The following is a 13,970-nucleotide window of genomic DNA, read 5'->3' on the forward strand; positions in this document are numbered from 1 at the left end:
CATCCAAATGCATATTAGTTGCTAAAAAAAACAGTGTGTGGCCTGTAAAATAGGGGCATGGTTATACATTTTCAGTCAAATTTTGCACAACTCGCACCCCACTTTACCTCATCTGACACCATCATGTGAAAACACTGAGAAGTGTTTCTAATACGTCTAAATGGAAACAATTTTCCAATCAGAGTCAGAGTTTTAAATTGGTGTGGGCCAAAACTGGGTGTAAACAGAGGCAAAAGAAATCGGCACTCTTTTGCAAAGCTACCTATCATGTCACTTCTCGGCCACCGTAGTTCCGTGCCTTCATCAAAGATGGCGGTTTCGAGGCATTTGCCCTTTGTATGACGTCAGCGCGTTACAGAAGGCAACGCACGGTGGTGACGTGTAAGGTGTATTGCGGCCTGCACGGAGATCTAAAGCACCGGCCTCAAGTGACAAATCAGTGCCGGGGCTGGGGTCTCCTAAGCCGGATTAAAAATGAGCAAAAGAAAAGCCCCGCAGGAGACTCTGAATGAGGGGATAACGGACTTCCTAATAGGTGAGAGAGGCAGGCGGCCATGGGAGAGGGGGGATGGGGAATGGGGGCGGCTCATTGTGGGCAGGAGGGACCCGGCCTGTGTATTGTGTGTGGTGTTAGGGAATATATATATATATATATATATATATATATATATATATATATATATATAGTTATTATTTATTATATTATATTCATACAGCATAACCATGCCACGTACAGACATATATAATGTCTGTACGTGACATGGTTATGCTGTATGAATATAATATAATAAATAATAATAATATGAACGCTGCAGCCGATCGGCGTCCACTGACTGGCCGCAGCCTTTACTATTTTGACAGCGCGGATCATTCCAGAATCTATGAAAATCAAAAATCATTTCGATCACCAAACGATCCACGAAAGAAATTCAGTAAAAAGCGGCCAAAACATCACGTGTGCCCCAAAATGACTCCAATGAAACCCGCCCCAGGTGCAAAACCCCCCTCTCACTCCAAGAAATAAGAAACTATGGATCTCTGAAAATGGCGACCCCCCCCACAGCAAAATGTTTTTTTTTTCCTTGCAACCTTCTGATTTTTTTTTTTTTTTTTTTTTTTTAAACCTCTAAAATCTGTATATAAAAATTAACCAATAAAGATCTGGTATCGCGAGAATTGGCTGTGATTGGCTTCCTCTACTGGTCTGGGCATCGGGTGACCGCTGCAGCCAGTCACCGGTAACAGTATGGAGGAACATCACAGGTCCGGTAGGTGACTATGTTTTCTGTTTTCAATTAATTCTATCCCACCGATCTTAAGAACTTGGTTTTGGACAACCCACTTTCATCCCGTGTACCTGTATAACTCAGCGCAGGGGTCCGCATGGAGGGATCAGCTTCCTCCACACGCGGCAGACGCCGGCTATATTACATGGCCGACATCTTGCCTCCTGTCAATATCTGACAGCGACCGATTACTTCCAGCCTCCTCAGTGTGATCATGGGGCGCCATGGCAGCTGGGGTCTTGGTACAGTGCAGCTCGGCCCCCAGTCGATAGATATATATATATATATTATTTTTTTTTTTTTTTTTTTTCCACTATAGATCACAGCACTGTGGTATTTGGAGTTTATGGAATAAGTGATCAGAGTCCCCTAAAGGGATAAATAAAAATAAAATTAGAATTTCCCTTTTTTTTTTCCCCCTAGTAAAAATATAGAAATAAAATAAACCTATTTGGTATCTCTTCTTCTGTAAAATTCCAGTCTATCAAATTATTACATTTATTAACCCATATGGCTAGATAAAAAAAAAAAAAAAAAGAATGGAAGAATTCTGTTTTTAGTCAACCACACCTTCCTATAAAAATGCCATAAAAAAAAACAACAAATCCAAACATCGCAGGTCCCCAAAAAACAGTCAACTCGCCAGGCAAAAAAAAATAAAAAATCTTACGTGGTTCAGTCAGTGGAAAAATAAAAACATTCTGGGTTCTTGGAAAGTGGAAATGGAAAACAACTTTTTTTTTTTTTTTTTTTTTACAAATTTCCAAAAACTTTTTCAGCACTTGAATAATATATTTATAACAAATATGAGCTTGCTGTTGCCTGAAACCCCTGACCTGGAGAATCACGTTTCTAGGTAATTTTTTTTTCTGTACGATAATTGCCATAAAAATTAAACTCCGGAAACAATTGCATTTTTTTTTTTCACGATTTCCATTCATTAGGAATTTTTCCTGTTTTTCAGCACAAAATATGGGAAAGTGAACGGTGTCAGTCAAAACTACAAACCTTCTTACGGTTGTGGGTGGGAAAATAAAAAAAAAAATAAAAAAGTTACGGCTCTTGGAAGAAGTGGAGGAAAAATGTGAAAAACGATAACTTCCGGTTTGTCATTTTTTTTTTTTTTTATATTTGCAGAATTGGCCAACTACGAGAGAAATGTGAACCGAGCCATCCACAAATACAATGCCTACAGGTAGGAGCGGGGCCCCGAGCTGTGTGAGGGCCCAAATGTGGATTTCAACTGTTCCTAAATAAATAAAAAGAAAAAAAAGAAAAATGTCTGTTGATGTTGCGTAGAAAACAAACAATGCTGAGTGTTCGGTCTGTGAAAATCTACTTTATTATATATAATATCAAAGGTGATTAAAAATGGACACGAGACGCTCAGTGACCGTAACATTGGGACCCTATCAACATAACCTAATAGAAGGGAATCAAATAACCGATCCGCCCCTGTCGAAATCCTGGTAACACACTTCTTGCTCCCATAAAGAAGAAATAACAAATGTGGGATGAAGAAAAAATAAAAGGGGAAGTAGAAATTGAAGTTATTAAATAGGGATGTAAAAGTAAACCGAATAATAACTTTCATATAATGCAAAGGTAACGTGGTGTCCTGTGTGCGCCGGCTCGTGTTTCGCCCTGCTTCATCAGGTGGCGCGTGTTATATACAGATAAGAAGTTTGGGATGATGCGGGGAGGTGGCACTGAGACCACCAAGCCTCATGACATGGATGCCCCCCCATCTGTTACGCAGCGTGGACCATGTATGCGAATATTAGGAGCAATCTCCCCCCGCTGCACACGTGAGACCCCCCACTGTGATGTGACAGACTGTGATACTTTGCCAATTCTCTGAATTTTACTGGAATTTTTTTCTTCTCTTGCAGGAAAGCTGCCTCCGTAATAGCAAAGTACCCTACAAAAATCAAAAGTGGCACCGAAGCCAAAAAACTGGTAAGGGCTCATCCAGTCCCATCAGTACGGTCCATTTTGGTGTTAAGTTCTTATTGAGGTGCTACTTATTGGGGTACATCTTATTAGGTCCTACTTTTAAAGACTTTAATAATGGGTGCAGGATGGTGCAAAAAAAAAACAGTTATACCCACCTACTGGACTGCCACCAGTCTCCTGGCTTCTGCTTTCGTCAGGTAGCTTCTGTTGACCGCTGCAGCCAATCAGCAGACACTGATCCTCTTTATCGTTGACATTCAGTCCAAGTCGGAAGAAGTTGTCTCTTTTACGACTCGATTCGAATGTCTAGGCTGGAGGTGGACTGATGGATACGGCTGAGAGTGGATGAGCTAAGACTAATTTCTTTGGGTGGTACCGAAGCAACGTAGATCAGCTGCCCTCGCCTTTTTCTGTAGCTCCACTTCCAGAGGTCAGTGATGGATAATTTATTCCTGTCTCAATCATGAAAGGTTGAGATTGGAATAATCCTTGAAGCCAGCTGCGCAATCTGTCGGGGAGAAAAAGCGAATAAATCTGCAACCGACTGTTGTATGTGAGGCTGTAATACACAAAGGTGTCTGCAGGGGGCGCAGATTTTCTGGCTGATCCATTCTGTAGGGCTGTAATGGAACACTGTGGGTGTGTGGCCCTCCAGTGGCTTTAGCTGGTACTGCACACAGGTAGAACGCTGATGCTGGAGAGCCGCAGATTACTGTGGGTTTTGCTTTTGAAACCCCTGATTACCTGTTGACATTTCCATGTTTCTCGGGAAGGTTTATCTAGCTTTAGATTTTCTTTGCAGCACCCATTACAATCAAAATTAGGTCTTAGAAAACAGCCCCTTTGGGGGCATTGATAGCCAGTGTAATCACCATGTCCTATATTTATTATCGATCGACTTCGGCAGCAGCATCATTAGACGTTTTATTCATGAAGCCCCATCACTTTTACACCACTCTTACTTGTGTGTTTTTTTTCTCTTCAGGATGGCGTTGGCGCCAAAATAGCAGAAAAGATCGATGAGTTTTTGGCCACTGGAAAATTGCGTAAACTTGAAAAGGTCAGAAAGATTTTTTTTTTTTTTTCAATTTTGCAGTGTTGCATTGTAGCGTTTTCTATGCGCATCATACTCACAAGATGACAGCGGAAGAACGCGCGTCGCCGCCATAGTTCCATGTGGAAACGTTGCTGGATGCTTCCATGAGATGCAGCAGAGTCGACTGTATAGTAAAAGTCTGAGCGTGCGTCAGTGACATTCACCCGAGCACGCTCAGCAGGTAGTGCATACGTCTATGCCAGGAGGAGGATGCCACTTCTTATAATACCAAAAGGACTATATATCTAAAGAGATTTTCCAGGATCAAAATGTCCGTTACTTGCCTAATAAATACCCTGTGGCTTCAGCGCCACCGCTCTGGTACTTCCCATCGGTCTCTGTTTCCTTCTCTGATTTGGCCGCGTGACTGTACGGCTTCCCTATGCGCTGCAGCTAATCACTAGCCCCAGAGGTCTTCCTCAGCATTGACACTGACAGCAGTGATTGTCTGCAGCAGTCATATTGGTAGACATTATGTGACCATCGGGCAGCACCAGAGCGTCACAGTATTTGTTAGGTAAGTAATGGCTGTTTTGTAGAATTGAGTACGATGACTTGCTGGAGCCCGGTCCGGCGGCCATGTTTGTATTCTGCGGCAAACTTCCCGCTACCTACAGTGGTGCAGGGTGCCTCTTGTGATTAGCAGACCCCCACATCATCATGAACTGCGTCACCCTGCAGCGTCATGATGTCATGTCAGTGGTGTACTAATCAGGAAAGACCCCCCCCCAGGGTGCGGCGAGTAGCGGAAAGTTGGCCGTGCTCTGCCACGTAGTACGGACGAGGCCGCTGGACCACGGTGCCGCAGACCATTAGTCTCAGCTCTATTGCTTTATTTTATAGACGGTGTCTCGGGTGACTAGTCCAAGGCAGGTCCCCAGTGGGGTCTCCTCCTCACCCGGCCTCCCTAGACTGCCAGCTGCCTGTATATAGGGGTCCTCACTGTCTGGGGAGCTGGGTGGGGAGAAGCTTCCCGGGTTCGGCCTTTTGGACAGGTCCCCCAACACTCATAGTCCCGGATGGCTGTTTTGGAGTAGGTTTGCTTCCTGGTGGCCATGAATTGCCCATCGAGTTCCCTTTAAGACCATCACTATAGATTTGCGCTGCCTTTAAAGAATTCCTGACATTAGTGACCCGGTGCCAAATATTATTTCATTTCATGTCGGTAATTGTCTGTGTGCTGTGGTATCGCGGGATGTAAATGTCGGCTCCATGTCTCATCCACCTTCTTCTTCCTCTATCTGTAGATTCGCCAAGATGACACCAGCTCTTCTATCAACTTTCTCACTCGCGTTACTGGAATCGGGTGGGTCAAGTACCGGCCGACATATGGAGGTTTGAGATGTGTGACTTGTGACCAGGAGAAAGAGGTCCCCACGCCTGTCCGAGGGGATAAAGCCCTATAGAAATCCCACCTTTATTGTTCTGGTGTTTCCGAAAAAGTACAGTGTGAAGATCCGGCTGTGAGAGAGACGGGACTAGTCCTCACTGTAGGTGATTGACAGGTCTGTTTGTGTATATATGGCGACACCTGTCAGTCACCTATGGCTGTGCATTGGATCTTTAAACTACCGTATATATTTTCTCTGAAATGCCTGAGGATGTAAGAGGAAAATAAACCAAGCTGCAGTCATGGAGCGAGGCTCTGATTCAGGCTGTCTGTGGTTTGGGCAGTATGAATGGAGTGACTGGTTTCCATTATGCTAATAGGCTACTTGGTGCACCCTGGGTGTGGCCTAGATGCTCAGTCCATCGCTTCTTACACTGACTTTTACACATCCTCACTTCCTTGTCTGGTGATTGGCAGCACTGGCCGGCCTGAGGTTTTTTTGCAGACGGTGCTGGCTCCAGGCAAACCGCTGCTGTCCCTTTCATAGGAAGGTGGATTTCGTGATGAGAGAAGCACAATAAAGAAGGATAGGATATTATTAGTGATGAGTGAACATGCTGGGATAAGGTGTTATCTAAGCATGCTCCAGTGCTAACCAAGTGTCTTTGGGGCACTCAAATATTATGTTTAGTCCCCGCGGCTGTTCAAAAGCTGCAACACATGCAGGGATGGCCTGTTTGTTAGCCAACGTGTCTATCGAACAGCCGCAAGATATGCAGCCGCGGGGACCCGAATATATTATTTGAGCACTCCGAAGACACTTCGTTAGCAGCTGAGCATGCTCAGATAACACCTTATCCCAGCACGGTCGCTCATCACTAATTATTATTATTCTAAAGAGGACTGTTCAGCCATTTATCCTGCAGTGCTGATCCAGAGAAACCTAAAACCCCACCTGAGGAAAGATGGCATTTTTTATAATCCTCCCAAGGCAGAGCAGTATACTCTCACTGCTCGTACAGTAAAGACTCCTGGACTATCAGGATGTTGAAACCTCCTTTCTTTCAGACTTGGAGGATGCCGCTTGTTCTATACTGTCCTGGGTAGAAATACATCGTGAGAGCGCTCTGTATAGACTTTTGATATAAAATACTGTAGGGAAAAATGCTGCAAAATAAGAATGGTTTCAACAATAGAAGCGTTAATAGTTTATATTTATCAATTAACGACAAAATGTAAAGCAAACAAAAGAGAAATCTAAATTTAATCAATATTTGCTGTAATGTCCCTTTGCCTTCAAAACAGCATCAGTTCTTCTAGGTGCAGGAACTCTGCAGGGAGATTGTTCCAAACATCTCGGAGAACTAACCGCAGATCTTCTGTGGACGTCACTTGTGCAAATTGACAACGTGTCTCCTGTTACAACCACACAGTTCATATTTTCACTGATCAGTCCACAGCACCTGCTGCTCTTCTTCTGCACCCCAGTTCCTGTGTTTTCGTGCATAGCTGAGTCACTTGGTCTTGTTTCCATGCGGGAGGTATGGCTTTTTGGCCAGAAGTGGTGTCATGGAATAATTTCAGCCAGAGTTCTCCAAACAGTAGATGGGTGTAGCTGGGTCCCTCTGATTGCTTCCAATTCTGAGCTGATGGCACTGCTGGACATCTTCTGATTTTAAAAGCGGGTAAGCGTGTTGTGTCTTTCATCTGCTGCCAAGTTTCATTGGCCAACCTCTGGGTCTACAGTCCTTAGTGTTCCCCATTTCTTGGTGCTTCCTCAAAATAGCTGGGACCGCATATCCTGAAGCTCCAGTCTGCTTTGTGATCTTTGCCTGGCAGACACCTTGCCGATGCAGTATAATTACCTTGTGTCTTGTTGCTGCCATGGTGTGTGACCTGGGATATGAACCTGTCTTCCACATCCTCACCTTTGTAGCGGAGTTTGGTTTCTCCATGCCCAGTTTTAGGCCTCCTACACAGCTGTTTCTGTTTTCGGTTTCACACGTCAGTGGCTCCGGTACGTGAGGTGACAGTTTCCTCACGTACCGGAGACACTGACTCGCGTAGACACATTCAAATCAATGCATCTGTGCAGATGTCATTGATTTTTTGCGGACCGTGTCTCCGTGTGCCAAACACGGAGACATGTCAGTGTTCGTGGGAGCGTACGGATTACACGGACCCATTAAAGTCTGACGTTGTCCGTGTGCAGTCCGTGTGCCGTGCAGGAGACAGCGCTACAGTAAGCGCTGTCCCCCCCACTGGTGCTGAAGCCTCCATTCATATCTTCTCTGCAGCAGCGTTTGCTGTAGAGAAGATATGAAAAATCCTTTTTTTTTGTTTTTTGTTTCTCATGTTTAAAATAAAGGTCCTCCTATGGGAGGTGGAGCTGCATATTCATGACTGTAATCGGCGGCCCCACGTGACCGCTCATACAGTAGAAGGTATGAATCGCAGCTTCAGCACCAGATGCAGGGGACAGCACTAAATTTTAGCGCTGTCTCCTGCACGGTGCGTGTGGTACCCAGTGGGCACACGGGCGGCACACGTGTGCCACACTGATGTGCCACAGAAACGCACGGACACGGATAATTCCGGTACCGATTTTTCCGGTACCGGAATTATCTGGACGTGTGGGACTGCCCTTACTATGAAGATGATGATCATAATCACCTGTTTGATCAAATTGGTTACTCTTACGCCTGACTATAATCTTACAAAATCCCTGATTTTGTACAAGCAGAACCTAGAAGATCTGATGCTGTGTTGAAGGCAAAGCGCGATCCCCAAACATGGAGGTGACTTTAGATTTCTCTTCTGTTCATTCACTTTACATTTTGTTTTTTTGATAAATATAAACCCTTCTACTTTTGCGCAGTTCTATATCTGTAATGTGTATCAAGACGTCTTTTGTTTTGTAAATCTTTAATTTTGATCATCTTTCTGGGTATTGTAGTCCTCCCATTTCATTTATTACTTTGTTTTTTTAAATCTGTCCGTATATGAAGCTGCTTCTGATTCTTTGATTTTCTTCATGGCACAGGCCGGCGGCTGCTCGGAAGCTGGTGGAAGAAGGAATCAAGACTTTAGATGGTAATTGTTCCCGTCGGATGTTTGTACTGTTACTGGGATAGATCACTGATTACCAAATCTAAAGGAACTTTACACCAGTAATGGCGCGACACAGCGTGGTCAGTCCTGACCCACCAGGAAATTAGGGGGTCTGGGGAGCTACGTCTTTCCCACTCGGTCTTCTTCTGTAGTGCCCTCTTAGAAGTTAGTTTTTAGAAGTTGTCGGGTCATGCCTTATCCTTATGGTTAGTATTGTAATGGTTCAGCGTTAAGTGCATGTAAGTAATATCCGCAGATAATCCCGACATAGATGTTCGGAGGCCATTCACCAGGTAGAGGCCAAAATGTGGATGGGATTTATAGAAATCTACCCACTGTGTTTTTTTTTTTTTTTCATAGTTCTGATTAAACTGACATGTCAATGCAGTGGAAAAAAACCCACAAGTGACCTAAGTTACCTAATGGGTGCAGAAAATCAGTAACATCCAAAATTCAGCAAATACTTATCACGCCGGACCCACATACGATGGAAACCAACCACACCCTGGAGCCACAGGGGGCCGACGGATTTCTGTCTCAGTGACAATATTTTTCCAGAATAGAGAACCATACTGTGGTGGTGGAACATGTTCGGGTGCTTTCCGAGTGCTCAAAAAATATATTCCAGTCCCCGCGCCTTCATGTCTCGCAGCTGTTAGGTAATCCCTGCGTGTCTCTCGGCTGTTAGGTAATCCCTGCGTGTCTCTCGGCTGTTAGGTAATCCCTGCGTGTCTCGCAGCTGTTAGGTAATCCCTGCGTGTCTCTCAGCTGTTAGGTAATCCCTGCGTGTCTCTCGGCTGTTAGGTAATCCCCAGCGACCACACAACGACTTACCAACGATCACGGCCAGGTCATATCGCTGGTCGTGATCGTTGGCAAGTCGTTTAGTGTAACGGTACCTTAACAAGTATCTGTCTAATTAACATTTCTTTATCGCCTCTCATTGGGGGACACAGGAACCATGGGTGTATGCTGCTGCCACTAGGAGGCTGACACTATGCAAATAAAAAAGTTAGCTCCTCCTCTGCAGTATACACCCCACCGACTGGCATTATACTCTTCAGTTTAGCTTAGTGTCAGTAGGAGGTGGACACGGGTCTTTCATTAGACCCTTATCTACCTCAATGTGCGTCGTTTCTTTTCAGGTTTTTCCGGAGGGATACAGGGTGAGCAGTCACACCTGTACTCCCACAATGCGGACTATGAGTACGGCGTGTACTGCCACCCCGTATCCTCATAGATCCCTCACCAGGACCAAGATCCTAGCACACCAGCGTGCTTAGAAGTCCGGTCCTGGCTCCGTCCCCCACCCACTCGCCCACCAGAGCCTGTCGGTTGCGGAGACGAGGACGTCCATCAGCTCCCTGGACGTCTCATTTTTTCCAGGTTAGTACCGGCGTGGGATGTCTAAGGTGAGTATTTTTTATTTATTATTTTTTTCTGCGGCCCTGCATCCTCAAAAAGGGGGTGCCTGTTAAGGGGTTCATTATGTGGGTCACATTTGTTCCCAGCCGCCGCGCCTATTCGGCTGCGGCCGCCCTCTCTCCTAGTTCCGGCGCGGCTGCCTTTTCGGTCTACCGCGCCGCTTATTATCTGTCACTGCGCTGTGCTCTCAGCGGCCTCCTTAAAAGCGCGGCCGTGCCACACCGCTTCGGGCCCCTGCGGCTTCCCTGCTCCGGCGCTGTAAGCGTCCGTTCCTTTCCTCTAGCGCGGCGGCTTTGCCAGCCGCCACATCGCTTTGGCCCCCGGCGTTCTCCCTGCTCCTACAGCGGCCATTCTTTTTCATCAGCGCGGGGGCTCTGACAGCCACCGCATTTCTCCACCACTACTATCCGGCCACGGTAAGCGGCCGTTCCTTCTCCCTCAGCGTGGCGGCCTGCCAGGTCGCCACACTGCTTGGGCATGCGGCCGCTGTTAATGGTCGCTCACCTGCCGCATCGCTTCCTCCATGCGGCGCACTGTGCCTACGCCGCGGCCCTTCTCCGCCGGTCTCCTATTCCTAATTTAGGCCCCGGCTTCTGCCCGGGCCTACTTCCGGTGGCGGGCTCCGCCCCCTTCCCTCTTTCATCGGGCGGGCTTTTCTCCCGCCCGACAATTGCACTGAGGCACCGCCTCTTTTCCCTGCCCACCAGCACCATCTTGGGACTCCCTAGCCACGAGCCCTCTCCTCCACACAGGATACAAGACAGCCGCAGATCGGCAAAATTGCGCCAGGAGGCCATTCCACCCTCCTGCCTAAGGGTCCACTTCTCGCCAGAGGTCCATGCATCAAGCTGGTCAGCTTCACTCCGCAATCCGTCTGCCGTGAGTAGTTCTGCAATTGCAGACTGACACTCCCCTCTGTCCCCTAACCCTCTTGCATTTTCTTCACGGACCTCTCTAAAATGGCTAACTCTAAAGGGGGCCGCTCTCTTCCTCCTACTTCATCCTCTTCTGCCTCTCCGCTCTGTCAGGCCTGCAGCAACCCGATTGTTCCCACCGCCCAGGATCCTCCGGCCGGTCCGCCCGAGAGTGATACCCCCATCCCAGGCTGGGTTTTCTCTCTGTCTCAATCGGTGGCCGATCTAATGCGGGTGTCTCAAAATTTCTGTTATCCGTGCTGGACCGATTACCTCCGCAGCCCCCACAGTGGCCAGCGGGTTGCAGGAGCCTCCGCCCGAGCCCTCCTTGATAAGCCGCAAAAGGTCCAGACAGGAACATCGGTCTGTGTCCTCTTCTCGCTCCATCTCGCCACACGGTCCTCCTCTGCGGTCGGCGTCCTCCCGATCCTTCTCCCCTGAATCAGGCGAGGCGTTATCTGATGAGCCCTCGGAGGACATTTCGGAGCTGGATTCTAACCAAATCGCCACCATGAGGGATATGGTCCAGAATCTCATTGGAGCTATAAACCAAACCTGTGGCATTATGGATCCCTCTACGGAACCCGCAGATCAGGCGGTTTCGTTTAGACGGGCTATACCACCTAAGTTTTTCTCCAGAACTTGCTGCCAATTGGACGGTCTCCCCCTCGGTGGATCCCCGTTTCCAGGCTCTCCACCAACACGGTGCTTCCACTGTCCGGCGGAGCAGCCCTGAAGGACTTTAACGATAGTTATAGAGTCCTTTGCGAAGTCAGCCTTTGAGGCAGCTGCAGCCGCTTCAAATGCCCAGTTTTTGCTTCCACCTGGGTTTCGAAATCCCTTTCCAAATGGGCCAAAGAGCTCCGTCGAGATATCCTGGACAGAGCGCCTCCTGAGCAACTGGCGGAGTTTGCCATCCAGATTTCCCACGCGAGTGAATACCTGGTCTCCGTATCTCTGGATGCCGCGTCTTGTGCGGCTCAGGGTCCAGCAATGCCGTTACCATCCGCCGGACCATTTTGGCTCAAGGCCTGGGGGGCAGACTTATGTTCCAAAAAGTCCCGCACCAGTCTCTCCTTTCAGGGCTCACGTCTCTTTGGTTCCAAGCTGGACCAAATCATTAAGGACGCCACCGGGGGTACAAGTCCCCTCTCCCCCAGGCTAATCCTCGTCGCCCTCCTCCTAGACGGCAGTTTTGGTCTTTTCGGCTTTTTTCATCGCCTCACGGCACCAACCTCCTTTTCTCAGCAGCACCAGAGTCCACAGGCACGTCAAGAGAAGAAAGCGGTGCCCTTTAGGCCCACTCCGTCCTGGCGTCCTCGCTACTCCCCGGGTAGATCCTCCAGGCCAGGACTGGAAGATCCACCTCAGCATGACTCTGACAAGACTCCAACCCACCTCCCAGGTTGGGTGGCCGTCTTCTCTTTTTCAGGGACGTCTGCACCTCCGCAGTAGAGGATGCATGGGTCAGGGAAGTTGTATCCTCGGGATACAAGATAGAGTTCGTTTTCACGACCCCGGGATCGTTTCTTCGAATCCCGACCTCCCAGAGATCCCGCTCTAGTTCCGGGTTTCCTCGCAGCCATCGCTTCTCTTCTCAAAGCCGGGGAAATTGTTCCCGTCCCAGGAAAAGAACGGTTCACAGGTTTCTACTCGAACCTTTTTGTGGTACCAAAAAAAAAAAAAAAAAAAAAAAAAAGATGGCAAGGTTCGCCCCATTCTGGACCTCAGATTACTGAACACGAGAGTTCGTCTGAGACACTTCGGGATGGAATCCCTTCGTTCAATAATTGCTCCCATGCAGGCTCAAGAATTTCTGTGTTCCATAGATATTCAGGACGCCTACCTCCATGTCCCGATATTTCCTGGACGTCACCGATTCCTGCGCTTTGCGGTGCTCCCGGTACATTTTCAATCCGTTGCCCTGCCGTTCGGTCCCACAACCGCTCCAAGGGTATTCACGAAGATCATGGCGGCGCTGTTGGCCATCAACAGAGTCAGAGGCCTGGTCCTTTTTCCATTCCTCGACGACATCCTCATCAAGGCTCTGTCCTTTTCTCAGGCTCACGAAAGTCTGTCCGTCGTTCTCGACACCCTAGCCGTTTCGGGTGGCTGGTCAACCGGAAGAAGTCCTGCCTTATTCTTTCTCAGCGCATCATTTTTCTGGGCATGCTCTTCGACATTTGTTAGACCAAAGTCTTCCTTCCCAAAGACAAGAGATCCTCTCTGTCGGGACATACGCTTGCTCCAGGGTCCTCGGCCTCCCTCCCTCCGATCGGCCATGAAGGTTCTGGGGAGGATGGTATCATCATTGGAAGCGATTCCCTTCGCCCAATTTCATTCGCGACCCTTTCAGCATGCCATTCTGTCTCAGTGTGACAGGTCTGTCTTCGCCCTGGTCCGTCCGATCCGACTCTTCTCGGGTCAAACGGTCTCTCAACTGGTGGCTGATGTCACCTCTCATCTCCCAGGGCAGGTCCTTCTTTCCAGTTCCTGGTAAGTGGTGACGACGGACGCCAGCCTCCTCGGCTGGGGTGCGGTTTTTCGCCACCGCACGGTTCAGGGCCGTTGGTCGGCGCAGGGGTCGTCTCTGCCGATCAATGTCCTCGAGATTCGGGCCACCTTTTTCTGTCCCTCCACCACTGGGAAAGGATTCTCAGGGGGTCTGCCTATCCGGATCCAGACTGACAACGCCACCGCTGTGGCATATGTCAACCATCATGGGGGGGACTCTGTGCTCCTTGGCCCTTGCTGAGGTATCCGAGATCCTGCTTTGGGCAGAGACGACGGCTCCGGTGTTATCCACGGGGCATATCCCCGGCGTGGACAATTGGGCCGCCGACTTCCTCAGC

At 48.2% G+C, this 13,970-nt stretch overlaps 1 protein-coding gene across 1 annotated transcript in view; it reads left to right on the forward strand.

Annotated features, from left to right (window-relative positions):
• Nucleotides 1-362: 362 nt before the first annotated feature.
• POLB (DNA polymerase beta) overlaps nucleotides 363-13,970 on the forward strand; it is a 34,472-nt gene continuing 20,864 nt past the window's right edge. Inside the window, exons 1-6 of the mRNA XM_069766906.1 lie at nucleotides 363-535; nucleotides 2,424-2,481; nucleotides 3,179-3,245; nucleotides 4,228-4,302; nucleotides 5,586-5,644; nucleotides 8,712-8,761. Coding sequence (XP_069623007.1) covers nucleotides 475-535; nucleotides 2,424-2,481; nucleotides 3,179-3,245; nucleotides 4,228-4,302; nucleotides 5,586-5,644; nucleotides 8,712-8,761 — 370 coding nt within the window. The 5' untranslated portion in view covers nucleotides 363-474. The remainder of the gene's footprint in view (nucleotides 536-2,423; nucleotides 2,482-3,178; nucleotides 3,246-4,227; nucleotides 4,303-5,585; nucleotides 5,645-8,711; nucleotides 8,762-13,970) is intronic.

Source organism: Ranitomeya imitator, chromosome 4 (assembly GCF_032444005.1).
Source record: "Ranitomeya imitator isolate aRanImi1 chromosome 4, aRanImi1.pri, whole genome shotgun sequence".
NCBI classification, from domain to species: Eukaryota; Metazoa; Chordata; class Amphibia; order Anura; family Dendrobatidae; genus Ranitomeya; species Ranitomeya imitator.